The 27,810-nt window shown below is 37.1% G+C and overlaps 5 protein-coding genes across 6 annotated transcripts; 3 read left to right on the top strand and 2 right to left on the bottom strand.

Annotated features, from left to right (window-relative positions):
• Positions 1 to 716: 716 nt before the first annotated feature.
• On the top strand, positions 717 to 2,381 carry LOC116170825 (Golgi reassembly-stacking protein 2). Its single transcript, XM_031487347.1, has 3 exons — positions 717 to 875; positions 928 to 1,054; positions 1,101 to 2,381. The coding sequence occupies exons 1-3, from the start codon at positions 813 to 815 to the stop codon at positions 2,159 to 2,161; spliced, it is 1,251 nt and encodes a 416-aa protein (XP_031343207.1). The 5' UTR covers positions 717 to 812; the 3' UTR covers positions 2,162 to 2,381.
• Positions 2,382 to 2,824: 443 nt separating this feature from the next.
• On the bottom strand, positions 2,825 to 3,949 carry LOC116170826 (small nuclear ribonucleoprotein-associated protein B). The gene is made up of 2 exons (XM_031487348.1): positions 3,795 to 3,949; positions 2,825 to 3,742 (listed from the first exon to the last, which is right to left on the bottom strand). The coding sequence occupies exons 1-2, from the start codon at positions 3,795 to 3,797 to the stop codon at positions 3,104 to 3,106; spliced, it is 642 nt and encodes a 213-aa protein (XP_031343208.1). The 5' UTR covers positions 3,798 to 3,949; the 3' UTR covers positions 2,825 to 3,103.
• Positions 3,950 to 6,158: 2,209 nt separating this feature from the next.
• On the top strand, positions 6,159 to 12,297 carry LOC116170823. Of its 2 annotated transcripts, none has more exons than XM_031487345.1 (5): positions 6,159 to 6,491; positions 6,555 to 9,133; positions 9,187 to 9,425; positions 10,839 to 11,692; positions 11,739 to 12,297. In XM_031487345.1, exons 2-5 carry the CDS (start codon positions 6,633 to 6,635, stop codon positions 12,057 to 12,059), a joined length of 3,915 nt encoding a protein of 1,304 aa, XP_031343205.1. In that variant the 5' UTR covers positions 6,159 to 6,491; positions 6,555 to 6,632; the 3' UTR covers positions 12,060 to 12,297. The 2 variants fall into 2 exon arrangements, with proteins under 2 accessions (XP_031343205.1, XP_031343206.1); XM_031487346.1 differs by lacking the exon at positions 6,159 to 6,491 and having other exon boundaries at positions 6,646 to 6,779; positions 6,824 to 9,133.
• Positions 12,298 to 13,854: 1,557 nt separating this feature from the next.
• LOC116170819 (repressor of RNA polymerase III transcription MAF1 homolog) lies at positions 13,855 to 18,552 on the top strand. Its single transcript, XM_031487341.1, has 3 exons — positions 13,855 to 14,745; positions 14,985 to 15,262; positions 18,173 to 18,552. The coding sequence occupies exons 1-3, from the start codon at positions 14,425 to 14,427 to the stop codon at positions 18,237 to 18,239; spliced, it is 666 nt and encodes a 221-aa protein (XP_031343201.1). The 5' UTR covers positions 13,855 to 14,424; the 3' UTR covers positions 18,240 to 18,552.
• Positions 18,553 to 19,059: 507 nt separating this feature from the next.
• LOC116170818 (ubiquitin carboxyl-terminal hydrolase CYLD) lies at positions 19,060 to 26,379 on the bottom strand. Its single transcript, XM_031487340.1, has 6 exons — positions 25,775 to 26,379; positions 24,986 to 25,727; positions 23,066 to 23,457; positions 22,372 to 23,020; positions 21,993 to 22,325; positions 19,060 to 19,356 (listed from the first exon to the last, which is right to left on the bottom strand). The coding sequence occupies exons 1-6, from the start codon at positions 26,207 to 26,209 to the stop codon at positions 19,160 to 19,162; spliced, it is 2,748 nt and encodes a 915-aa protein (XP_031343200.1). The 5' UTR covers positions 26,210 to 26,379; the 3' UTR covers positions 19,060 to 19,159.
• Positions 26,380 to 27,810: the final 1,431 nt, after the last annotated feature.

Below are 27,810 nucleotides of genomic sequence, written 5' to 3'. Positions count from 1 at the left end.
TGACAGGGCAGAGAAATTACCTGCTACATATTAGGGTTGTCATGAATTCTTCGCACTGCGAGACTACAGGAAGTAGGTACTGTAGCGTTCTTAACCTTTGAGAGAGAACTGCGGACCCTAGATGACGTCCCAAAGGATTCGCGTAGCGTGGCTCAAAGTGAAAAGTTTACCACAACAACCCCATATCTAGAGCGGATTTCGTGAACCTGAAAGGAAGCCAAAGATATTCATGGCTGGAGGCAAGACATGTATGAGGTCTACGCTGACAAAACTCGTCGCAACTCAAATTATCAACTGGGTGATACAATTAGTGCAGAGTCGTTTGTCGGGCAGCGCAAAGTTTCGAAGCGTGATGGTCCCTATACCTAATTGGAATGCATGCGCGATTCTGCCCAAAAGCTTTTCACTTCTGCCTTTTGTCTAGAATATGCCTAACAAATTTGGTTCCAATCTGTTGAGCCGTTTAGGCGGATATAAGAGTACAGACAGACACACCGACCAGCCGACTTTGTTTGATTCGAAATCCTGGTGCTTCAAAAAGTGTAGTTCCGTTAGTCATTTTTTACTCCAATGTAATACCTCCCTTGCGGTTTACTTAATTAAGTTTATTAAAATTATAAGTTGCAGTTGAGCGCTGCACTTACTTTTTGCACCATCCTATATCTACATGTAGATTTCAGTACGCAGGGGATTTTAGTACGCAGTTGATATTCTGAGTTGTCAACTTGTAGCCAGGTGCATTTCAAAACTGTCAAGTTTGATATGTGGTAAATGATGTTAATTCTGCCACGTAATTTTAAACATCCAAAATAATGGGAAACGCTCCGAGCGTCGATGTTCCCGGAGGAGGAACGGAGGGCTATCATGTATTAAGGGTACGTACAAATTTGCTTCGGAAAATGCCTATAATGGGGCCACGTAATTTAGGTACAAGAAAACTCTCCTGGAAGTAGAGCAGGATTAGAAGCCTTCTTTGACTTTATTATTTCAATAAACGGTACCAGATTGGACCAAGACAATGAAACACTGAAACAGATTTTACGAAATGGCTTAGGTAAGTCAGTTTCTTGCTGACTGAATTGAATACTTATCTTTCGCAGGGAAGAACGTGCCAATGACGGTTTATAGTAGCAAAACGCAGGCAGTTAGAAGTGTAAATATCGAACCTACAGAAGAATGGGGAGGTCAAGGTTTGCTTGGAGTGAGCATTCGATTTTGCTCGTTCGAAGGTGCTAATGAGAACGTGTGGCACGTGCTGGAAGTTCATCCTAGTTCTCCTGCTGAGCTGGCAGGTTTAAGATCGTTTACAGATTACATTATCGGTTCTGATTCCGTATTACACGAAAGTGAAGACTTTTTTGCTTTAATTGAGGCTCATGAAGCGCGCAGTCTGAAATTGTACGTGTATAACAGCGTGGACGATTCTTGTAGAGATGTTACAATTACACCTCACCGAGACTGGGGCGGTGAAGGAAGTTTAGGCTGTGGAATCGGTTATGGTTATCTACACAGAATTCCAATTCGAGGATTACCTGTCAAACCATCTCAACCGATAACTCCAATTTTCTCAAAGAGTGATACTAGTCCCGCTTTTTCTAATGTAGGAACTAATCCTGCTATCGTTGCCACTGTAAATCCTCAGCCTGTGGTACCTTTACCTCAATACTCGGTACCAGCACAAAGTTTTGCCACACCCCCGTATTCCACTATGCAATCCCCAATTGTGACAAATTTACCTCCAACAACAGGCACAGTTTTTACTAATCCGGTAACCATTTCCAATTTACCTCCGACAACTGCTGCAGTTTTTACTAATCCTGTAACTATTTCAAATATACCTCCGACAATTGGACCAGTTTTTAATAATCCTGTAACCGTTTTAAGCGGCGTTCTAAACGAAACTGTGATGCAATCAACATTACCCAACTATAGCAATCCAAGCACTTCGTACTCACAGTCAACATTTCCTCCAACCTCTGTTAATCCCACAACATTACCATTAAATGCCACGCCGAACGTGAGCACGTATTTTAGTATACCGACCACCTACCAAGATGGACATACACATTTACCTACATCTACACCTTTAATATATGACCCCACAATCGCTGCACAATCTGCACAACAATTACTTTCAAATTCAAGTGCCCCTATAAGTTAACAAGTTGGAGGGATATACAAATTACGATTTAATCTATTTTAAAAAGTCCAGTATTGCAGGTGAGAATGTGCAAAGTAATTACATAAGTACCTACATGTATTTGGATAAAATCTTTATTTGTATCTATTGTGACTTTTATGCAATTTTAGTATGTAATTATCTGTTTTGTTATACAGTGTTAAAAATATGCTTTTAGCCTAAATATATACTATACATATGATAGTGTTTAAGATTCGTTAAAATACATTTTATTGACAAAAATTAACATATGGAAGTTTTGTGGTTTGAAATAACTTAGCATGTCACTAAACCACAAGTGGCATATTCAAAATTAAAACAATTATATTCAAGCTGAATAAATGTTTACATTGGGAATTGAATATGCAAGAAGCGCATGCAAAAGTTTGTAGAGGACTCCAATAAACACAGGATTTTTAGCGACTATGGCAGACTGTGCCGAAAATTCAATCTTAAGAAATTCTTTTTACTAGCAATACTCAGTTTGGTAAAATAACCGGGCGAAGTCGTTGTTGACGCCTTCAAATCTGAAATATTTATTGGGCAAGATAATAGGATACCTATTTTTATTGCCATTTGCACCATCAAGTATGAAGCGCCATTTGTGACATAATTATTACACAAAATAAAGACTGTTTTTTTTTATAATTAAGTCGGTAATAAATATTTGGAATTCCTACAATTCTCTGAGATTTTGGCACCCCGTGTGGGGTGGGTCTGGTCCTGTATGTTTAAGTGCCGGAAGTTCATATACTGTATTTTTTTTCTTCTGCTAAGCACATTGATTTATTTTTACATATAAAACGTTCATTACAATTATAATACAGATATTATTCAAAACTACTTTTGTAAATTAAAATTGTGTTTATTCTGAATTGAAATTAATGATATACTTCACTCAAATTATAAAGAAAATGATTATTGTTAGTATGGTCTTGGTGGGCCAGGAGGACCACCTCTCATCATGCCTGGAGGTGGACCTCTAATTCCCATTGGAGGTGGTGGACCACCTCGACCCATTGCCATTGCTGGAGGAACACCCATCATCCCTGGTGGAGGTCCCATCATTCCCGGTGGAGGACCACCCATACGTGGTGGACCCGGATGCATTTGTGGCGGTGCGGCTACCTGTCCACGGCCACCTGGTGTCATCACTTGCTGTGAGGGACCTCCTACACCTCGAACGGGACCTTGTAAGCCTACAGGTACACCACCTACACCCGCCGGTATTCCACGGCCAGCAGCTCTGCCGATTCCGGGGCCAGGTGCTGCACCAGGAATGGGCACTCTTGGCAAACCCTCTTCTGGCGGCGGAGGACCTTCCACCGTTAGTGAAACGATACTTTCGCCACGCAACAGAACGAATCCTAGCACTCGCTTCTCTTCTCTTTCAATTTTTGAATTTTTCGGTTTAATACGCCGAAATTCCTCACAATCGCCCAAAATCATGTTCATGTGCTTATCGAAAGCTTTAAACGTACCTATAAACGTCCGCGAATCTTGCAGGGTTATGCGGACCCGGTAGTTTATGTGTTGTACCATTTTATTGTTCTTACCAATAGTCTACGGATGTGATTCATTACTAAGTTTAATGCTTAATTGGTAATTCACTTACCATTTTTGCCTAGTTTTTCTACTCTCAATAAAAGAAAATATTACGCACACCAAACGCTTTAAAAACTTAACCTACAACAAAACCACCGAAATCCGAATAATAGAACGAATTGCCAACCTTAAAAAGTAAATAATTCCACCAATATATGTTACCAAGAGAGGGCGCTAACTTAAATAGCTAATTTCCATTCATAATTTTTATTCCCGATATTAGGTTGGTTTCCAACCAGGACTGTGAGAGAATAATTTTATTCAAATAATGAATAGCTTTTTTAAGGCTTCACAGTCTAAGGATAGTTGAAAGATTTTGAAATATAAATAGGCAACACACAATACAACCACCACCACAGCCGTGAGTGAAAAGTAATAAATTTAAAACTTAGACCATATGGTCTAAGATTTAAAAGCCCATAACAAAAGATTGGGTGGCTCTATTTGTCACTTTTTTACTAATCTTTCCACCCAAATGCCAGCCTCACCTTCCTGTTTTTACTGATGAGTGACCTAGCAACCTGAATCACCAATGACTTCCTTGGAAAGCGTACGAGTACACAGGAAACGGGGCTAATCTTATCCTTAAGACAAGCAATAATTGTCCATAAAGACAGATGAACTTTCTTATCGGTCAACGGCAGATGATGTAGAATGCAAGGGAAAAGTTACCACATTAAAAATCTTTGGATGCACCCAAGAAACAGCAGCCCGGATTATGTACCTTCAATGAGAAGGCACTTCTCCTGGAAAATTAAAAAAAAAAACCCCTCTCGTGAAATACGCTTAAACGAAAATTCCTAGGCGATAATTTACTGAGCGGGGTGAGTTTACCGCGTGGCATAGGCGGGTAAGTATTATAAAGTTATTAGCGAGAGATGGTATAGTCATTGAATAATTATTCAATGGTATAGTACAGGGGTCGGCAACCTATTGAAACAGAAGAGCCAAAAATTACAACTTATAAAATTTCCCAGTTTTGAAAGAGCCACAAAAAAATTTTGATTTAATATTATAGTATTTGGCTATATACAGGGTCCTGCAACAATGCGTCGGTTTTTCCTACATAGCTGATACCTGGTAAAAAATATTGGTGGTTGCGGATCTACAGAAATTATTTTTGCATGTACAGGGTGTCCCATTTTTACGATGTCAATAAATAACTGATCTTTTTAAATAGAACATCCTGCATATTTTTACTTGTTTCAATGCCATTTGTTCAAAGTGCTATAACTATTCTTTTTCAAATGGAACTACCACTATTTTATTTCGCTATTCGATTGTCTTTTGTGTTCTCTTCAATGTTTATAAGGGGTGCCCTGTGCTTAAACCCCGCAGTTTTTATGTTATTCAATATTTTTCACAAAAGTACCTACTCATTAATTAATTACGTGTTTATACATAGGAGTAGGCTGCTATAATAAAAAAACAAAAGAATACCAGAAAGTAAAGGTAAACAGGTGTCACAAATTAGATAATTATTTGCTGCAAGTGTACTTTTGATTTGGTAAACAAATAAGATTAATTAAAAAGGCGAATTTCGAACAAATGAACTAATTTCTTTAGATAAATACGGAGAGCCGCAACTTTATATCAAAAGAGCCGCATGCATGAGACCTTTCATTAGAATACCATGACGGGTAGAACGTGGGTTTACCCCCATCTCCTCCATCCATCTATAATATAATGAAGGAAATGTCAAAGGTACTTAAATCTTCTGTCCTTTGGTGCATTCATTCAAATCTTCAAACAATGCTGCGATTCAGAAATGGAACAGATTTAGAAGCATCCTAAATTACACACGTTTGTGAAAGCTTCAAACAAAGGATAGGTACCAACGTATAGCCATAGAAATTTTTTTGCATTTATAGAAATCAACTTTTTATTTGAGCCCCTACCCAGCTGATAGTTTCACAAGTCATATTTTGCAGTAACATTACTTAACAACCTTTAAAGCACTTATGTTTTAAAGGCCCGATTTCGAACGCATTTGAGGGTTCACAACGGAGATTGTGATTCCGGTATAATAAAACAAAATTACACCATTATCGCGGTAGTGTACGTAGAAATACCCGCTAGATCTAAATGACCGTGCCCCCACCTTCTTTACACCCTCCGCATCTCCATACCAAATTTTCCAAATTGATGGTGAAAAACTGACCGTGGTTGATTTTCGTAGAATTTTGGAATTTATTTACTGTTGCTTTCGTAAAATTAGCCCTGAAATATTCGCCCTCAAAACAAGTGAATAATTTTCCAGTAGAAGAATTTCAAGTGTTGGATTCTACAATTTTATACAATCGTGATTTTGTGGCGTTGATTTGGCAGTTGAAAAATAGATCTAAAAGTGTCAAATTTTTGTGAGTCTTTCAAATTTCAAATCAAGATCTTCCAAATGTAAACTATGGAAGAATTGTTAAAAACTATTTGACAATCGGACAAAAGTTGAACTAACGCTAAATTTAAATCGGGCATCGCGACGTTAAGCTCGGTTGTTGGTGTAAAGTGTCGTGGCGCGATATTTTCAACAATTCCCATTAAATCGAATAGATTTAGTGCAGTAAATGAATGGAAAATGGTAGTTTACACGCGTATATAATGATATTAATTGAAAAGTGGTTTGTGAAAAAAAGGAAACGTGTGCATACGTTTAAATGCATCTAAGATATTCCACATTATTTTAAACATCTCTGCCTAAAAATAACACGTGAGTAGCAAATCGTTGAACACGTGTTGAAACTAAATTAAGTTATTTTGTTTGAATTTTTAGTTAAGAATACCCGTTTAATAAGGTCATTGCTGGTCGAGGAGGGTTTTCCGATTAATCATTTATCATGAGTGCTATAATATGAGTATAAAACACCAAGAATCATCAATAGCTGGCATTGGACAAAGTCCTGGCTGTGATCCAAAAACATCCAAACGTAGCAGTGGCCTCTTTTCCTTCTTTAAGTGGTTTAAACCTTCCGTTTCTCGCGAATCCGTAACCCAAGAGGTGAGTTCTTCCAGCAGCTGTGATAGTTTAAATTCCATTAGTAGTAGCGGAACAATCGCCTCGTTTTCGTTTGTTCCTGCGAGTGATTATAAGATTGATGTAACGCAAAGGAATATCGTTCCCGGTCCCGAAACTGACACATACCGAGCAAGACTGAAGCAACGCGATAAAAGGAGAGAATGTGATAAAGATCTAACGTTACGAAAAAAATATAATTTATTCTTCAGTCGCGATACCGTTCTAAAAGTCTCTCCAACTTTTTCTGAAGAATCCGACAATAGCAAAAGTTTACCTCTGATGACGCGCAAAACTGAAAATGAGGAGGAAAAGTTGCACCGCAGAACAAACAGCGAATCGTCGAAAATAAAAAAAGCCGGGGCTTATTGTCACGTTAAGGGGAAACGAAAGGCTCCTCCTCCTCCCGCCGTCAAAATTTTCGATGGAAATTCGTCGCTGAGTTTAAGGAGGAAAAAACGATTGGCCCCGCAACCTCCGGTAGCAGTAACGGCAAATAAACTAATTAACTCGTTTTATGGCGATAGTAAATACGACACAATAGAATACGCGGACGCGGACGTCATCTTTAACGACTGCCTCAAGTTAGACCATGGCATTTTGAAATCGGCCAAAAACACGGACCAGGAACCGTTGAGTAAATCGCCAAGATCGAGTTACATGGAGGCACCGGTATCCCCAAGACCGTGGTACAAAAGAAATCTTTCTCGTGACAGTGGAGTAATTGCAAAAAAGGACAAAGAAGAAAAGTACGAGCCTCTTGAAAGGTTGCCAGATGTTCAGTACTCAAGAATCTCTAGTATCACGGACGTAACGGTCGAAGACCCAAAGGCGAACAAAAAGAAAGACGATAAACGTAAATCCGGTATCGCGTTTCTTACTAATATAAGTGAATTAGATCGCGAAGCTTCCGAAATTATAAAGAAAGAGCATCAAAGTGATAATAAAGAAGCCGACATTCCTCAGTTTATGCGTCCGAAGCAAGAGCTAAACAAAAGCACAGACAGCTGGATGTCGCCTAAGAGAAAATCCGCGAGAGATCTAATCGCCAAATTTAACGCCATTACAAATGTGACCAAAGTAACGGTGAACTCGAGTTTCTTCGGCGCTAGAGAAGTCGGCGCATTTCCAAAAGAGAATTTCAAACGGGAATATTTTGGTAAAATCGGAAATGAGCAAACGAAAGAAACGGAAGTTAAGAATGTCGAAAAAAGCGTAAGTGACAAAATTCCTCTGGCCAAATCCGAGAGTTCCGTAATTAAATATAAGGATTCTTCGAAATTGGACAAAAAAAGTTGGTACTGTCCCAAGTGTTCATTGGAAAATGACTATTGGAGAATAATTTGTTACGTGTGCTCGACCATTAAACCGTATTTCGATGATTTAACATCGCCTCCAGCTAAAATTAGCTCAAACACGCTCGAAAAGAATAAAACAGAAAATTCAGAAATAAAACATTTTCCGCCTGGTACAAGTTCAGATGCGTCTAAAAATACACCCTCATTTAATTTTGTTAATGGTGGCATATTCGAGAGAAATTTAGAACGATCTAAAACGCAAATTGGGTTTTCGGCATTAGCGAAATATAACGAGACTAAAGACAAAAATCGAAAATTCGTCAAGTCGGTGTCGTCGGAGGACAAGCCGGTACAAAACTCATCCGTCGATAAACAAGGAGAAAAGGAAAGGTTGAAGAAAATGTTGATTGAAATGAAAAATTCTTTACCGAAGCGCAAACACAACTTTACCGAAAAACAGTCCAATCGAGCCAGCATCATACAAGAAAATATCGAGACCGAAATCGAAAAGAAAACGCCGGAGGAAGACACCAGCGAGAAAATCGCCGAGGTCACAATAATGACCCAAGAAACCGTCTACGAAAATATAAAGGTGAAAAAGACCGACAACCCGAAACCGATAAAGGTAACGGCGACGGCACAGACTAGTAGCGCTGGCGAAATACAGCCCATGGGGGCGGCACAAAAACAGGAAGTGAATAAAAAATTCGAATTAATGCGTCCAAAGGACTTTGCCAACATTTACAACGTAAAGACTGATAAACCCAGCCAACATATTTACTCTAATTTATTAGAAAATAAAGATCTCTTCCTAAACATGCCAGTGAGATTTAACGAAATTAAAAATAGCCTAGGTAACAATACGGACACTTTGGAAATAAATCGATTACTAAAACGACTGGAGACCTCAATCGCCAGGGGAGAGTTAAGTGAGGCCTCCAATTTCGCACGAGAATTAGCGCAACTAAAAGTGAATTGTTCTGTTATACGTCAAAAATCTATTGAAAATCAACAAGTACCCAAAGCGAAACCAGGCTTCACGTAAGTGCAGTGTTTATTTATAATAAATCACTTGATGAATGTTCTTTTTTTAGTGTTGATATGTATGTCGAAGATAAAGTTTCTCACAGAGGGCCGTTCCAAATTAATGTAGGCGAAGATCATACGGTTGCCGAATTGAAACTTCAAGTGGAGAATGAGTTTCAAATACCTGTTGTCGTTCAAAGATGGATTTTGGGAAACGAACTTGCAACCGACGACAGCACTACTTTGAAAGATTTAAATATAACGCCGGGGTGCTCAATATTTTTGTATTTGGTCGCTCCTACAAACGGTAGGTATGACTTTAATGATTTATTTTAAAATCGTATACTAGTTTTAAAAGGAGAGGATGAAAGAATATTCTGTCGTGGAAAGAAGTAACATTAAAAGTAAAGAATACAGATATCAGAAGTGGGTATAATAAAAACCTATAATGTTATTGTTTTCTATGGGCTAGCCCATAGAAAACATAATAACATTATAGGTTTTTATTATACTTTGATTTTATTAATTAACACGACAAAGCCTATCATGGAGTTCTATATAAATCACATCAGAAGTGGGATACAAGTTTCTTTTCCAAAATCTCGCTTATGTTTCTTTAATATTTTGGCAAGGTGAATTTTTTAATATTTTTGGAAACTACACCAAAACTCATTTTCAAAAAAAAATATCGTTATAACTTATTTGCTTAAAGTTGATACATCTACCTTAGAGTGGTTGCTAATAAAAATATATGCCCCCCTTGACTCTGCAGGCGTAATTTTTATAAGAAGCTTCTTTAAAAAAATTTTATTTTGAAGATATATATTCAGTGTTCCAGACAAAATTTCCACCCTATATACATTTACACTAGCATTTACATTTAGATTTAAAAATACTGTTTGTAGTTTAATCCGACACAGTGTTTGCATTTATTAGAAATTCACATTGCAGGAAAATATCTCCACAAATAAGAAAGGAGGCGAATACATGGGCAAAGAAAATTGTCCAAAAAGCGCAGCCAACGTTTTTGGTGTCATTTTCGAAGCAATCTAAAGACTTATTTTTTAATAACCGGTTGACTTGATCAAATTCTGATGGCATATTGCTTAATTACAAACAATAAACATATTAAGCAATCTGTCTCTCTATAGATATTTTCAACCGTAGCCGTTTATACGTCTCTAGTTTTCTGCTTTCTATGTTTTTCTCTTTCATTTGCTAGTTTTCGTTTCTATTTGCAAAATTATTAGAGATAAATAATATCCAATCAGTTCTAAGGTTAGTAGGTAGGGTATATCCTTATAACAACAAACTTCTAAGAATTGCTTCCTTTTTGTGCTCAGTTCTATTCATACTCTTGTATTTTTTGCCCATTTATACTCGTTATATTTTGTTTCTATTAACTATATCCTAGATTTAGATTTTTGCATTCGTATAAGTACGTGTTTTTCGTCTTGTTTTTATCGGATTTGTATCATTTCCCCATTGTTTTTTGCTGATGATAATTCCAGCTTCTGGCAATTCTATCTTCATTCTTCTATTCTATCTATATCTGCTTCTTTGTTCAGTTCTATCAAGCAAACAGTGTCATCAATTTTACGTGGCATCCAGATCTGCTTCTAGTATTTGGTTAAAAAGGTTTTCTAAATGAAGATATTATACTTAGTACCATTTGTAGGTACTTTTATCGACCTTTTCTAATAATGATATTACATTTCAGATCATAAGACGGAGAAAGAGAAACCTGAAACGAAAATTGTGGAACCGGCAATCACTCAACCTGCAGAGAAAACTGAACCGGTGCTTGAGAAGGACACCAACGCCCATGGGGGCAATGAGGAGAATGCGGTTGCAAATGAAAAAGTCCCACTGACGAATGATAAGGACGATGCTGAACAGGAGGCAGCTACAAATATACTCGCCAAACCGAAAAACTACGAAGATCTCGAGGAGTACGACTCACACACCTTGAAACCTCAGAATAGTAAAACGTGGGAATGCGGAATGTGTACCTTCATCAACGAACAATCCATTAACGTTTGCGCGATTTGCGCCACGGTGAGAAAAACAAATTCGACGCACGGAAAATCCACACATACGCGCAACAAGAGGAAAGCGCCCCAGCCCACCGTGCAAAAACAGCAACACTATCTGCAGTTGCTTAATCTGGACAACGCGGATTTAGTGGAAAACGGCGAACCGTTCGACTGTCTCGTGTGCTTGACCGAAATAAACTCACGGGAGGGAGTCACGCTGCGGGAATGCCTCCACCAATTTTGCAAAAACTGCTTGGCGCACACGATCGAGTTCACGGAGGATGCGGAGGTGAAGTGCCCCTATCGAGACGACGAATACTCGTGCGATATTTCGCTGCAAGATAGGGAAATCAAAGCGCTGGTTACGACCGAAGTGTACGAGCAGTTCTTAGCAAAATCCGTCGCGCAGGCCGAAAATAGGATCGACAAATCCTTCCACTGTAAAACACCCGACTGTAAAGGATGGTGCATTTTTGAGGACAACGTCAACGAATTTCATTGCCCTGTGTGTAGAAGAACTAACTGCTTAACGTGCCAGGTGAGCTGCAAGTTCGCTAAATACTTACTCAACTCAATTTGTTTAGGCAATCCATATCGGGCTCAACTGCCGAGAGTACCAAGAGCAGGCGAACGAATCCGTTACGGACGAAGGGACTAAGCGAACTAAGGAAATGTTAGAGGAGTTGGTCAACAAGGGGGAGGCGATCAAGTGTCCAACGTGCCACGTTATATTAATGAAGAAATGGGGATGCGATTGGCTAAGATGTTCGATGTGCAAAACGGAAATTTGTTGGGTGACGAGAGGACCGCGTTGGGGACCTGCCGGTAAAGGTGATACTTCTGGCGGTTGTCAGTGTGGGGTAAATGGCATTAAGTGCCACCCCCAGTGCAATTACTGCCACTAAACTTTGCGCTGTGTGAGATTATGTGAATGAAGTATTTTCTAGTCTGATGTAGACATTTAATACTACGTAGGTATAATTCTATAAGTTTATAAATATTTTATACGAAGTTGAATTGATTTAGAGAGTGATGCGAGATTCATATTTATATTGTGTATATTATAATGATCAAATTACTTATCAGGCAATGCTCGCACATAAGCAAAATATTTGAAATATATGATAGAACCCCCCCCTGTTGTTTTCCTATTACTCTTTTACATCTGTTTGTAAACATCAGTGGTATAACTCATTTTTGGTATGTTGAGTAATACGCTTATTAAATCCTTAGGGTTAGTAAAGACCGGAGACGTTGAGGATATTGATGAGTTCTTACAACAACATAAACCACGTTACCGCCGGTACGCGTCAACTCGCCAAGGGTGACTCGCCACCGACTGACGCGTCAACGGGACAACTCGCCAACGGGACAACTCGCCACCGCGACAACTCGCCAACGAACGACTCGCCACTGCGACAACTCGTCAACGAAATATTTTTCCCTGTTTAATGTGTCGTTCAAATAACGATGTGATTGTCAAATTTTCTGTTCAAATAATAATTTGCAGAAGATGTCGTTATATAAAAATGCAGTAATAGAAACAGGTATAGGCGGTTGGGTCTTCATTCAAATATTGACTACAATTTTTCGATAAACTTTTTTTACAAAATTAGGGAAATTGACTATTGCATTTGTGGGATGCATATTAAACAGGGAAATATATTTCGTTGGCGAGTTGTCGCGGTGGCGAGTTGTCCCGTTGGCGAGTTGTCCCGTTGGTGAGTCGGCCGGTGGCGAGTGGTCCGGTGGCGAGTCGCCCTTGGCGAGTTGACCGTGTCCCGTTACCGCTTTAAAAAAACCCTGTATACCAATCATTTTATTAAAATCGTATCAAAAAAATTAGGAGGAGGTATCATGAAAACATTACCAAGTTCTGAAATTATTCTCTATGTTTTTCTTCAGTTGTCCTGCACCACATTTATCTATATCAAAAAAATCTATGTGTTATACATAGAGGGATCTAAAAAGTCGCTAAAATATGCCTGACGATTTTTCAGGTATTGGGTTGTGACAATTTTCATTTGTCAATAGTATAACCAAGGGAGAAGTGTATGACAATAAATGTCAGTTAAATTCAATTTTTATCTTAAGATTTTTGTATAAAACGGCTGTGTAGAAATAGGCGGGTCCACTACTGCTTCTTTCTTTGTTCGAATTTGTCCACCTGCAACACTTCTCAGTTTCAAAAATTACAATTTAAAAAAAAACTCTTTTTTACATAAGTAACAATCAGGTTATTATGTGAGAGCTGGCATTTTTATGGCATTTTGAATATTTTTGGTTCATTAATTGTTTCATTGAATTTAGATAGTTATAATTATAAATTCAATGGTTTGATTTTGTGTACAGGGTCCACAAATCACCGTTTTTAACACACATAAAAGTATAGTTCCTCTCCGTTTCAAAAATTACAAATTTTTTATGAGCTCACGACCTCACGTTTATACATAACGATGCGTCTTTGTGAATGCTGTAATTTTTGTAGCACATCGAATATTTTCGATTTCTTGTTTGATTTTGTTCAGAGGGATTTTTTCGGAAAGAGATATGGATACGAAAAAATCCTCCCCAATTCAAACTTAAAAGAATGCGCTAAAAATAAGACGGATCAATTTTGAATCGCCCTCGTATTGATTCACTTGCCTGGTTGCCTACAATCTATTTTTAGCTTCTGCTGTTGGCAACGCTGAGTAGGTTTGTGTATTTGGTGCTTTGGTGGGGTAAATGTCAGTGAAGCTAATCTCATAATTTTATATTTAAATTTGCGTTAATACAAAATAATAATTCATTTCTTGTGTTCGTTGATGTGCGTTATATAAAATTGCAGAAATGGTGAATGATTTTATGGATTCTGAACACTAGCAGCGAAAGTCGGTGGTGTTTATTGTTTTTGTTCCTAATTCAATAGTGGACTCGTCCAAAAAAACCTTTGTGTTTGAAGTGTTTGTCAAAGTTGTTAGTAAACAATTTTATTGAGCCCTCCACTTCTTTTGAAAACAGGACTTTATATTTGCAACAATTCCATCTGTAATGTACCCATACGATCTTAATAATAAGAAGGCCGTTAAACGTACATTACTTCCGTCGGTTCACCTTGTACATTCGAAGAGAAAAGGAATATTCATACATCCAACAGCAATGTTTAAGAACTGTATAACGTGTCCGGTCCCGAATTGGTGTACAATATAAATTTGTGTATTAACTGAAATCTAAGTACAAAGTTTTTGTTCAAATAACGTGCGATAATATTGAGTAAATTTGTCAATCATGAAACTTCTTGAAAGTAGCCGATTTGAAGCAATTAATAATGCTTTGTCGATCAAAACTGGTGATAGCAAAATAGTGGGCCGTATTGAAAGTTATTCGTGCAAAATGGCAGGCGGGGAAAAGGCACTGTATAAACGTTTTAATTCTGAAGGTATACACCCTAACGATTTGCAAGCTTTGTCTCCTCCCCAAGGGTATAGCCGCAGCGTTTCCGGGGACGAGGACGGCCCGCTTTGTGACACAATCAGTCGCAAATCCCTCTTTTATCTCATTGCCACTTTAAACTCTGCGTTTCCTGATTATGATTTTATGGACGCTAAGGTAAGTGGGTGTTTTTCATTTTCATCACACTATCTAAAATAAATTAGTTTTTTGTTGCAGGAGCAAAACAGAATTGTTTTGCCAAGTAATCTTTTATCAAGGCTAGGCTATTTTGAAACCCATGCCTTGCGTGTATTTTTAAAATGATATTGAGGTGAATTAACTGTTTCGAAATTTAATTGATTGTAACAGAAATTATCAGTGTTTACTTTCACGCAGAGTTTTTACTTTTATTATAGAGCCACGAGTTTAGTAAGGAGCCGTCTCTGCAATGGGTGATGAACGCAATCGATACAAATTTGAGCGCGACCGCAGGTGAATATTACCGCTCTTTGAGACAACAGCTTTGGGCCGCCGTCGAAGATGAAATCGATATGAAAGAGTGCGACATTTACTCCTATAATCCGGATTTGGCTTCGGATCCGTTCGGTGAGGATGGATGTCTTTGGAGCTTCAATTATTTTCTCTACAATAAGAAACTGAAACGTATTGTGTTTTTCACCTGTAGAGCCATTAAGTAAGTATGTCGGAAACCAATTGCTATCAAATTTAAAGTTTGCTGTAATTGTACAACAAATAAGAATGGTCAACATAGCAGTTAAATTTATGTTGTGTTGGGTTTGTCAATCCATGATTGGACTAATGAAAATTTGGGAGTTTGATTCAATCTCCCAATTGATAAAACCCCAATTATAATGAATTTTATTGTGTTATAACTTTGATCTTGGAGGTCCCATATTTTTATGAAATTAATTTCTTAGTAACTAAGTTAAGTGAAAAATGTTTAAAAACTGTTACCAATGTTAGTTCTAAAACTATTCACACATAATTTAATTCTTTTTAATTTACTTTACTACATTTTTATCCTGCCAATCGTTTATGTGGTTGTTTTAGTGAATTTTCCATGGATTGAGCAGTACTTCCCTAAAGGTCATGTAACAGACTATTTATGATGTTTACAATAGCCAGGTTGCGGACAGCATTTTCCGTTATGTTAGACGGCCATTTTTTCTTATAACATAAGAAATATAAATTTTTGTAGAAATAATTTACGGTATGAGGGCTTTTTGTACGATATATTTATAAATAGCGGAACCAATGAAAATGAAGTTCTTATAATGTGTCACTGCGCAGTACGTAATCACTCATAAATAACATTTTCCTGCTAACCTACAATTGTGCAGTGTTTATGTTGGCGGTAGTTCTTTTCTTTTTGTCTAAGAGCATAGTAGTGAACTTTGGACATTTTAACACAATGTAAAATAAAAGTGAGGTTAAGACTCCTTCAAACTTATAAGCAAAATTGAACACGCCCAGCACACACCGCAACTTAACTTTGCTATAAAAATGTTTTATACTTATAAACTTATATTATAAGGAAAAATGGCCGTCTAACATAACGGAAAATGCTGTCCGCAACCTGGCTAATGAAAAATATGTTATGGCATAAATATTCTTATAAAAAAGTAAAAACTAGCATTGCGCAATTTACGCATGCGCACACCTGATGTTTAAAATATACGATATATTTGCCTTTACTAGAAGAATCTTTGGTTAAAATTTAAAAAAAGTGCATAAAAAAGATTCACATTGCGCAGTCTGCGCATCATATCTGATTTTTACAATATGCAATCTGCTTGTCTCGAAGTTTGTCTTTACTGGACGCATCTACAGTTAAAATTTCAAAAAAATATCTGCACAAATGAGAAAACTGACATTGCGCAGTCGGCGCATGCGCACATTAATCATCACGATTTTTCTTGGTTAAGGTGCTAGAGCTATAAGCTACTGAACGCAAAAAGAGTGAACTAAATATCTTGAAAACTGTAAGGAGTAGTAGGCCTCGGACGAACGGACCAAGAAAGTGGCCATAATAGCACCTTCCAACATGAGTTAGAAAATGCGCTAAAAATTCTTTTCTGCAAATGTCAAGTGTAGATGGTTGCGCATTTATAGAATTTTATGAGGGGGGGGGGGGGGAATTATCCGGAAAAAAATACAGGGTGTTCTATTTTAAAAAATCAGTAATTTATTTACACTGTAAAAATGGGACACCTTCTACACTCAAAAATAATTTCCATAGATCTATAGTTGACATTTGCACAAAAGGTTTTTTAAATATTTTTTTCGGAGTATAAGCTAGGAAAGACCGACGCATTGTTGCTTCACTGACACTCTGTCAATAGTCGCGAATTCATAAAAGACGTTGAAGGCCTACCTCTTTGATTCCGGCGCTGTGGACTAAAGTTTTCTTAGTGTTGAGCTGCTGCTGGTGATCCGATAATCCTCTTCAACGAAACTGGATTCCTGAACTGTCTCGATACCAGGGTGTCACTAAAACCCATTTGGTCACATGTGGCAGGATGTCCCTTTTCAGATGTGGCATAACATTCTACGAATCATAATATTTAAAAGTCCACAGCCTTAACCTACCTATTGTGTACTCAAATTAAAAACTATTTACAACTTGTTACACAGGCCTTACTAGTAACCGATGCGTTACACTCACCTTCAACTCCCCTCGCCAACGGCTCGACAAAATTACACAAGGTCATCATCAGGTGTTCTAAAACGATATAGATTTAAATTGAGGAGAGAACAGTAACACTACTTACAATCTCAATCTCCCATTTTGAGTATACAATGGACGCCAAATTACCTAATGTTTGCAATAAGTTAACCTTGATATTGAAGGTGTTACGGGTGGTCTCCTGCTCCTGAACGATTTTCCTAGATGCTGTTTCGGAAAGTCCCTGCTCGGGCGCCATGTAAGGACCACTACTTTCACTCCAGGTCAAATTGTTGAATTTGGTGAACATAGTGAGTCTTAGGGTAGCAACTGATCGAAGACTCTTAACACCGTGCAGTATAACCAAGTTCATTTATTATGCATTTTAATGATTTACTCTCCCGCCTGTCCAACTCGGATTTGCGACAACAGGTGGATTTAGTGGACAAACATTCCTAAATGGTATGTGCTAGTTGTATCGTGGCGGATTGTTCTGCAATTTGAATTCATTATTGTTAATCGAATCTGAAGTTTTAAGTTATTTTACCTATATGGGAAATTACAGGTTACAATTACGGCTAATTGAAGTGTTTTGATGGATAGCAATTTTGTGCTCTCTTTTGACGAAATTCTAAATATATATTTAGATTTCATTAAAACTATTTAATCAAAATTATATAAGAATTTTATTTCCTTGTGATTAAAGTGAAAAGGAATTTTTAGGAACATTTTTCAAAAAATTTCTCATACATGCTTGTTTTGTCCGTCAAAATTGGTTCTATTGATTTCTACGAATGGTATTGAATATAGGTTTGATCGAAGTTATTCTTGATTATTTATTTAATTGACACATAACATTGATTTTAATAAAAATTCTGATTCCATAAATTAGCGAGTTAATTTGTAATGTTTTTCCAGTCCTTTATATGCATCTGATTCTGGAGTCGGAAGCGATTTCGCAATGGACGAAGACGACTTTGATTAATCTCATTTAAGTGCAATCTTTTAAAAATCACAATACAAGACATGTAAAAGAAAAATTGGTGCAAACACTTATTTACCCGCACTCTATACATGTATTCTAATATTTTTCTATAAGTAGTTCTAAGGTACACTTTAGCATTCTTGTCTTGCGCCACATGGACCTCGCTGTAGAACAGGCTCCTCTATCAGTGTTATTATTTCAAAAACTGAATAGAAATTAATCCGATCCTGTACATATTTAGGAAATAAAAGACTAGTAATTAACAATAATGTAAAGGCTGATTCGAAAGTATTTGTATTTAAAATTCGTCAGTCTAATCTCCAAATAAATATAGGGGGTGGTATCAGTACAAAAATTAATTACTATATAAATGTAGTGTAATTTATGACACCTTTTCTTAAAATAATATTATTGTTCTTGGTAATATTAGAATGCTGTTCAATCAATTCATCTTATCAATGTTTCAATTATTAGAAATGGTTACATATCTTGAATTTGTGTTCAAAATGGATATTGTCAAATTGGTGCGAGCCGCAATAGTATGTTGTTCTTATTGCAGAAAATGTGTATTATTTGATCTCACAAATTTGTTTTTCGTAAGGACAGTTAATTAGCTTTAACAAGGTTAGTATAGATGAAAGTAGTTTTAAGAAGAAATATATATATATATATCTATGTAATTCACATTGTGTTTACAATCAGGTACAGAAATATAAATTTCGTTTCATCGTTTTTATTTGCAGTGTGAATATGTATTATAATAAATTAACAACATTTACTATGCTAACTATCATGCGAGAGTTCGGAATAGTAAATAACAAATAATAAATTAACTTTATTTTATACAACACCGTATCTAGTAATACATAAATTTGAAAAGTTTAATACGCTTCCTTAAAGAACATTTCGTCAAAAATATTTTATCTATACATCATAACATCCGGACTTTGATACATGCAGATAAATGCGTCGCATAACAGGCGACGTGCATGTTCGGGTAAGTATCGATCTAGGGGAGCACTTTCGTGCAGCGCCCTGCAGGATTGTTCATCAGATAACCATTTCGATACATCTGGACATGCGACCATTTCGGGAATATTATAGCCATTCTGCTCACCTAAAAATAAACGAACTAGTACTTGTTTTGGTTTATGGACACTTGGGGTCATTCTAGGACAGTGGTTCTCAAACTTATTTCTATGGCGTCGCCATTCTTAAAACTAATATTGCTCACGCTACCCTATCCCGATTAAAAATAAAAACTGCTACTACAAACGTATTTTTTAAAAAAATTACAGGGTGGGTGGTTTTTCATTTTCACTATGGGGACTCGAAAGACATACAAAGCCGCTTAGATGGGCAAAGTTATACAGAATTTTCTTAGACCATATAGTACATGGACTGCTAATTGTAACTAAAATATGGTCAAGGACATCGCCTGGGTATGTGAGTTTCAGGGTAAACGAGTCGGTCCGATGAGACACGATTTGAGACTGTCAACCTATAAATTAACAAATGTCAATTAATTAATCGTCTAGATATGGCAAAAAAAGCAAACCTGTTCTTATTTGTGGACGTATAGAAGAAAATCAAGAGTATTTAAAGCTTCCCATACTACGCGGTTACTATAAAATCTACGCAATCCAAGTGGTGTTCATACGACTTTTTTTACCCTGAGATTCACATACCCAGGACTACAGTGCCCTCTATCCGTGACCACCCATTTTGTATTGAAAGCATAGGGCTAATAGCAGTCCATGTACAGGGTGGTCAACTAAGAATGCGAGGTACTGTATCTGAAAATCTATCCTTCGTAGAGGCTTGCGGTAAAAAAATTTATTACTAAAACGGTCACGAGCACAACCTGGAAAATATTTTTAAGTTTCTGAAATGACCGCTAGGGGGCGTACCTGCAATCTGGAATCTAAAAAAGTGATTTTTCTGTGAATTCCGCTATATTAACCTAACAAAAAAATGTCCGGTCTTTGAAGTTGACGATAATCTGAACAATTTTTGTTTGACAATTTTTCCTGTATCTCTAAAAATGAAGTGGTGGGGGGTATTCAAAGGTTTCCGTAAAGAACACCCTGTATCTTCGATTTGAAGTTTTGTTAGTTTCACATATCACCGCTTGAGGGCTTTTTTCGACATTCCGACAGAAATGGTTAATTTTCTCAAAAAAATTAAATGCATTGGTACGATTTTTTTTTCATGAAAAAGTAGCTAAATGATCCCTATACAAACTCGCGAAAACAGCATCTCGATATCTTGAGGTATATATATTATATATATATTTTTTTTATATCGTGATGGCCAGCATTTCGAGCATTTACGGCGGCATTAAAAGCTTCCTTTTTTAAATCGATCCACCTTAGGGCCACAAATTATATACTTAATAAAAATAATTCCGGAAAAATTATCTTAAAAAAATAAAATTTTGAGGGTATAAAATTTTCTTTGGCCTAAATTTTAGGTTAGGAACAAGATATCGAGATGCGGTTTTCGCGAGCTTGTTTAGGCATCATTTAGCTACTTTTTCATGAAAAAAAAATCGAACCAACGCATTTAATTTTTTTGAGAAAATTAACCATTTCTGTCGGAATGTCGAAAAAAGCCCTCAAGCGGCGATATGTGAAACTAACAAAACTTCAAATATTATAATATTTGTAGCCGAAGAATAACTCTTTTCAATTAACCCGAGTTTGTTAAAATCGGCTCAGTCGTTTCGAAGATACAGGGTGTTCTTTACGGAAACCTTTGAATACCCCCACCACTTCATTTTTAGAGATACAGGAAAAATTGTCAAACAAAAAAGGTTCAGATTATCGTCGTCTTCAAAGACCGGACATTTTTTTGTTAGGTTAATATAGCGGAATTCACAGAAAAATCACTTTTTTAGATTCCAGATTGCAGTTACGCCCCCTAGCGGCCATTTCAGAAACTTAAAAATATTTTCCAGGTTTTTCTCGTGGCCGTTTTAGTAATAAATTTTTTTACCGCAAGCCTCTACGATGGACAGGTTCCCAGATACAGTACCTCGCATTCTTATTTGGGCACCCTGTACTATATGGTCTAAGAGAATTTTCGAAATTTTTTTTCGACGCCTACTTGTCAGCAAGTGAGAAAAAAATAACATAAATGGGAATATTGCAACATTGCCGGACACAGTGTCTGACAAAGAAAGGGTGCTTTTGCTGCCTCGGACTCAAAACACAGGTCAAGTAGATGCAAGAAACGTCGACTGTAGTTTTAACCAATAGAGAAATTCTGGTCAATTCAAATGTTTCAATAAATCACTTGCTTCATTAATATGCTAACTGAATCCTTCCTATTTTTGAAAGAAACCTGGCGTTCACAGTTCAGCTTTCGAATTTCCACTGTGCAGGAGCAGCACATGGTAGTCTACGTTGGATTATTTCACATCACTGATTGTCGCTTGAAAAAAAGTTGAAAATCACTGCAAATTTGCAGTTTACTTTTTTATTGCACTGTACCGCTCGTTCAATAATTAAATTAAATTGATCCGCATAACAATAAATATGTGCTTGTGGTTTTTTTGAAAATGGCTTGACACCATTTGTCTAACCACTTGAATGAATGTTTCCATAAGAATGAAGAAACTTCAACCCCTTTTACAGTTTTGCAAGTGATTTTTCACTGCCTTAATAATGCAATGATTCTTTCCACAGTTATTTATGTGTGTGGTATTGTATGTATTATGCAACACTTCACACATGATAATATAAACATTACCTTTTCGATCGGCCATTGAATCAAAAAAACACCATGGCGCTTCATGTCCGACTCCACACTTAACAAACGCGACATAATGTGAAGTTTCAATACAAATAACTGCAAACAACTCCATAAACAATCGAGGAGGTTGACAATGATCGGCCATAATAGAAAAGTCTGGTAATACTGATATCTTCTTTGGTGAATGTGACTGGCGACGACTATGGGAATGAACCTTTTCTATACAAAGAGTGCAAAATGCGGTGCTCTCCAATCCCTCACCGCACTCTCCGAAACATTCCTTACACTCCCACTTTGCCACCTTACCGCACACTGTACACTGACGAGGAGCTAAAATGATTTGATAATTACGGAAATGGAATAAAAGAGAACTTACAATTTTCGATCACGTCCGTTACATCGAGAACTTGTGAGGGTAATATGCGGGGATACATTTTAAAATTCTTTCCAAATCTTGGCATTTGGATTATAAGACACGACGGAACTTCCTTTAATTTAATATCACTGGTTAAAAAACTTTGCTCAAACAGCTGCTGAACGGTTGGCAATGTCAAACCGTCATCTTTCTCCACAAACAACTGATAATGGTAGGTTTCTTGACCGGAATTCAGCTTTAAAAAAGGCTCAGCTTTCAAAATTTGCGCTAATAACGAATTTAAAAATTCCTCCGGATCCTTTTCCTCACTAGTCAGTCCGGATACGGAACTAAATTGATCTAGTAATTTGCGAAGGTTCATAACCCGATCAGCTCTAACAAACAAATTTGTTCTGAGCGGATTTACGATTTCTTCCCGTAGGACCTGTTGCACCTCTTCGTAGTACGGTATATCACCGGGGCCTTTCGGCCTGAATAATAGGCTGTCAAAGACCGCCGTAAATGTGAACATTGCAAATAAAGTGGCGTCTAGGTAGCAGGAATTATGATGTCCTTGGATGCCTCTGAATTTACCGCAGACTGCTTCGACGTCTTCCTCAGTCGGCATACATAATGGCGCAACCGCTCCCTTAACAATAGGACAATCGACCTAAGAAATACAATAAGATCCAATGTAAGTGCGGAAACTACAAACCTCGACTCCAAACACTTTCTCCGGGACATGCTGAGTTTGTACTTGCGTTCGTTCTGCGAAGCGCGGATCTTTGTGACACTGATTTAAAGGAACGAAAATTGATCTATTCTCGGCGCACTCAAAGAGTCTTTGTCCATTGTGGGTACCATCCGCTAACTTTAGGGGTAGATGAATTTGTTCTTCTTCCAATTCCACTCCCACCAACACCTCCGAACTGTTGGGCTCAATTCCCAACCATCGGATAACGCCATACAACGGGTCCGGTGACAGAGTATTAATAATTTCCACCAAACTTCCGACAGTCAAGTCGTTCGTTGTACCCGGTGTCGGCGAATTATAGTGAATTGGTACCGTGGGAGAAGCTTTCACATCGGGATTGCTTCGGTTCAATTCTACGACAGATAACGGTATATTAAAATCATCTTCGTAATCGTAATAGTAGTTGATTTTCGGTTTTTTTCTGTGCAGTTGCTTTGGGTTCACAGGAAGACTGTAATAATTTGCGTTTTTGCCGTTAATTGCCATTTTCACTCGACGCACGCCACTTAGTTCATCCGTAAAGGGGGCATCCAGGTTATAAACACCGAACACATGCAAATAATTTAAAAATAGATATTCTAAAAATTGTAAGTGTGAATGTTAGACTTCCAGTCATACAGTTATTTTTATACTGAAATGGTGTAAGTATGTGTACAAAATAAATTGACGCACGGCGGTCTCAATTTAAACAAATTTAATTATCTTTAAATTAATGCTAAAACAGGAAATTGTGTTGCGTAACTTTTTTACGTCAGTTTTAATTTTAATATTGAAAATGTTAAACACCACAAGTGAATAAGTACAAAAATGTCTCGACTGTCTAGAGTTGAGGTATCCCCTTGATATAACTCATTCAATGACAATGATAAAGTAAGTGGCACAGACAGTAGGTAGTGAAGAATCCTAAGACCAGAGTCGCAAAATCAACCAAGATCAAGTAGACCCACAAAACTCAAAGTCTACCCACTTCTTCCCTAAGTCATGGCCTATTGGTGTATCAAAGCTTCATAATATGTCTGGCGTTTTTAGTTATATAAGTAATGAAAATGAAAATTATTGGTCATTTAACTACTTGTCAAATATAAAGTAAATGGGGGAAAACAAATGAAAATCATAGCGAAATACATCCCCCTCGATAAGTCATGTGTTTAATAATTGCATAAATTGCCTGGCAGTATCAGATCTTGTTGCTCATTTATTAAAGATGGATTGTTGCAGATGCACCACCCTGTATATTGTTAGAGTAATAAGAAATGGCATTAATCAAATTACAGCTGGCTATGATTATAGGTTGCAACCAGAAAAAATAAAATTTTATATCGTAACTCAAAAAAGATAACTGACTGAAAGAAATGAAAATTTCTACATCTGTAGTTGGCCATGAACTTGTTTCAAAATTGTCTGTAGGTGTGGAACAAGAAAATAATGGACATTGTTCCAACATTTTTAAATAAACAAGAACTCTTGGAGTAGGTGATAGGTTAACAAAATTGCAAAGAGATTGAAAATTGATTAACCCCCCCAGGAAAAGGCGTATTCCATTTATCTCTACTATCCCGGGGTCTATTCTTTACCTCCCATACATTTGTAGGCAATTCGATTATAAAACGTGTAGTTCATAAGTAATTTGCAGGGAGAGGGTGGGGGGTCACATGACCTGAGTGTAGATGCCACTTTGTTTCACGTTGGTATTTATATTGATAGTTCAAAATTATCAATATTCAGTACTAATATGCTAATTTGACGTGTGTAAATACGTTTCTGTATATCAGCACTAAACATATACATTATTATTATCATCAAATTTTTTACACCTACTTTGCAGTATTAAGCAGTTCCATTTCACGCAATCATAACAAGGTAAAATATGCATTTACTTACTGATATCGACTTCCCCATTTTTACTTCCTATTGCAGATTTATTTACAGTTTTCTCGGGCTCCTGAAAGAACTTCACCTTTCTGGGAACCGTTTTGCTACCATTTATTAAATGCGAAACCGGATTAATACTTTTATTCCTCGGCTTTGTCGGTGTGACATTGAGTGCGCTATGCGTTGTATCACAGGGTACGTAAAACTCGCTTCGAGACGTCTTCTCGTACGGCTTTTTGAGATGAGGCCTCTCCAACTCTTTATGATTCAAAGTATCAGACCACGTTCCGCCGATAGCGTCTATGAGATCAATCTCTGTCCTATGCATATCAATTTTGTTGCTGCCTCCCTCATGTATCAAGTTGGTATTGTCCGGCTGAATTATTGTATTCTGATCAAAATCGTTATTGGCATTCGTGCTTGTGGATTTTGGGTCCAGGATGTTTTGCATAGAATGTGATGTTCGAAATCTATTTTGCGTTTGAGTATCATTTTTAAATTTTGATTCCGAGATGTGATTCTTTTTCTGAGCATCGCACTCCTTTAAATTAATACTGATATCGGCTACATTCTTTTCTGTAAAATTATCCAGAAGTGTTGCGGATAACTTTCTCGCAGACTTCACTGTTGCACATTCCACATTTCTTGGAACAATTCTCTCAATAGTCGTAAAAATTCCAAAACCCGGAAGGCATTCAAAATACTGTATTCCTGCACACGTACCGTTGCAGTTGTTATTAATTTTCTTTTCCTAAAAACACACATGACAACTAATGCCAAAAATCGTCACTTACTCACGTAGAGCTGAATTCCAAAACCTTTACCTATTCCTTTAATGTTCCCTTTAAACTTAATTGTGCCAAGTAAAACCTGTCCAAAATCCAAAAAGCCCACAACACCATTGATAGGTGTTTGCATCAACTGCTCGCAGCGATTTGGGTTCTTTGCCAGTAAAACTCTCTCTTGTGGCGAGCTGACAGATGCTAAATAGGGCCACAAGTTTTCATTTACAGGTACTATTATACTTTGGTCACAACAAAACTTGTTACTCTCCCAATGTTCCGAATTGTCGCTTTTAAGGAAACGAATTGCAAACGTTTTGTTTCCGAGCACACCTTCTATTTTAACAATTAACCCCAACAAGGCTGTACGTTGATTTTGAGGTTTATTCTGTAAGTCTTTTACTAGCGCATTTTGCACTAGAATACCATAATCAAACGTATGTTTACTCATTTTTTATGTCACTTCTTTGCATAATGAATTGTATATCAACATAACCTTGTGTCTAGTGATTAAGACGTGACTCATTCCGAACTAGGTCAGGCGTAATACTACAACAATGAGTAATGCTACCATAATCTATTATTTTTGGTTTTTTAATAGAATACACAAAAAAGTTAACAAACAAACAACTGTCAAATCGACAATAAATAAATTATAACCTTCAAATCAAATGGTCAGTGGCCGCATTCACAAAGCATTGTTGTTGAACATAACAAGTACAAAGTGCTTTCACTAAAATTCAAATGGGAATGGATATTTGGAAAGTTGTTGCGATTAGCTGGTATTATGCCACGTGCCCACCCCGTTATTTATTAGGGATGTTCAAGTGATTATGTAAAACCTTTAGATGCCAATATTTTTAATAATAACTGTGAAGAATTTGTTGTAAGAGAAACGTGTGGGTAATGTGTAATGTGTTATAACTAAAGGTGGGTTCATAGCTCTCCGTTCATCCGTTGCGTTGATCCGTCAAACGCATAGTACATTTTGTTAAGGTTCATAGCAATCCGTCCACATTGTACATTTGCAACGTATAACCATAACCTAAATTTTATTTTGTACTATACCCTCTGTGATTTTCAGTATGTAAAAATGATACGAAAGTAAAAACACGTTGCTATCTGATTATTACTGTGAAGAACGAATAGGCGAATACTGTTAACGTACCAAACATAACCTCACTCTTGTTAAAAACGGACCAACGGAAACGTAAATGTTCAACTTCAACCAACTTTTCCGTCGTAAACGGACGACGTACGATTTAAAAATTTGCTGTCTTCTGATTGGCTAACGGACAAACGGAAACGTATGAACGTAGAGCTATGAACTTACCTTTACTATTCGTTTTTTTTCAAAACTTGGTAATTAGGGAATTTGCAATTAGGGAAACAACCTTATTTTGAATTGCAAATGGTTATACAATTCTATTTAAAATAGGAAATAAAAAATATATCTTTCGAAGAAACAATCCGAATAAATACATATGTAGAGCGATTGCCAGTGGAGAGTGGACTGCAAAGAATTAAAATTCAAGTGGCAACACCGCCGCTACACGTCTGCTGTTCTATGACATGCAGACAGATAACCTTAAAATTTTCAATTTGATTTCTATTTAAATTTTTGCAGTTATTAGTTCTCTAAATACAGTAAAAAATGTATGATGAAGAAAAATTACACATCGTGTATCCTTTTTGAACAAATTCCTTCAACACTGAACACTATTTTCTTTGACTTAGGAGTTTAGCAATGTAAGTATTCCTTTTCCATCTCCCCGTGTAGCGCAAATAGCTTTTGAAGTTCTACGTGTGGATACCGAACCCAAGAGAAGTGGTGTTACCAAGTCATTATCACTGAATGGTAGCAACTTAAACGTGTGAGTATATCCCTTTATTTTAATCAAGTTACGCTGATATCATCTTCGTTTTAGAAAATTCTGTGCAGAGTTAGCAAGACAAATACGTACCGCTGTGAATAGTTTTTTTGAAAATATCATTCTGATCGTACAGACTTTTGAGCACTTTGGGCCCCCTACAAGCGAGTGTTATTCCCAT

The sequence above is a fragment of the Photinus pyralis genome, unplaced genomic scaffold (assembly GCF_008802855.1).
Source record: "Photinus pyralis isolate 1611_PpyrPB1 unplaced genomic scaffold, Ppyr1.3 Ppyr1.4_LG5, whole genome shotgun sequence".
NCBI classification, from domain to species: domain Eukaryota; kingdom Metazoa; phylum Arthropoda; class Insecta; order Coleoptera; family Lampyridae; genus Photinus; species Photinus pyralis.
The sequence above is the reverse complement of the archived record's forward strand: the minus strand, read 5'-3'. Positions and strand labels throughout refer to the sequence as shown.

Coding starts and splice junctions, on each gene's coding strand:
- LOC116170825 (XM_031487347.1), top strand. CDS start 813: ATGGGAAACGCTCCGAGCGTCGATGTTCCCGGAGGAGGAACGGAGGGC. Junction 876..927: donor AGGGCTATCATGTATTAAGG/GTACGTACAAAT, acceptor CACGTAATTTAG/GTACAAGAAAACTCTCCTGG. Junction 1,055..1,100: donor GATTTTACGAAATGGCTTAG/GTAAGTCAGTTT, acceptor TATCTTTCGCAG/GGAAGAACGTGCCAATGACG.
- LOC116170818 (XM_031487340.1), bottom strand. CDS start 26,209: ATGAGTAAACATACGTTTGATTATGGTATTCTAGTGCAAAATGCGCTA. Junction 25,728..25,774: donor GTTTTGGAATTCAGCTCTAC/GTGAGTAAGTGA, acceptor GTGTGTTTTTAG/GAAAAGAAAATTAATAACAA. Junction 23,021..23,065: donor AGAAAGTGTTTGGAGTCGAG/GTTTGTAGTTTC, acceptor TGTATTTCTTAG/GTCGATTGTCCTATTGTTAA.
- LOC116170819 (XM_031487341.1), top strand. CDS start 14,425: ATGAAACTTCTTGAAAGTAGCCGATTTGAAGCAATTAATAATGCTTTG. Junction 14,746..14,984: donor ATGATTTTATGGACGCTAAG/GTAAGTGGGTGT, acceptor CTTTTATTATAG/AGCCACGAGTTTAGTAAGGA. Junction 15,263..18,172: donor TTCACCTGTAGAGCCATTAA/GTAAGTATGTCG, acceptor ATGTTTTTCCAG/TCCTTTATATGCATCTGATT.
- LOC116170823 (XM_031487345.1), top strand. CDS start 6,633: ATGAGTATAAAACACCAAGAATCATCAATAGCTGGCATTGGACAAAGT. Junction 9,134..9,186: donor AAAGCGAAACCAGGCTTCAC/GTAAGTGCAGTG, acceptor TTCTTTTTTTAG/TGTTGATATGTATGTCGAAG. Junction 9,426..10,838: donor TTTGGTCGCTCCTACAAACG/GTAGGTATGACT, acceptor ATTACATTTCAG/ATCATAAGACGGAGAAAGAG.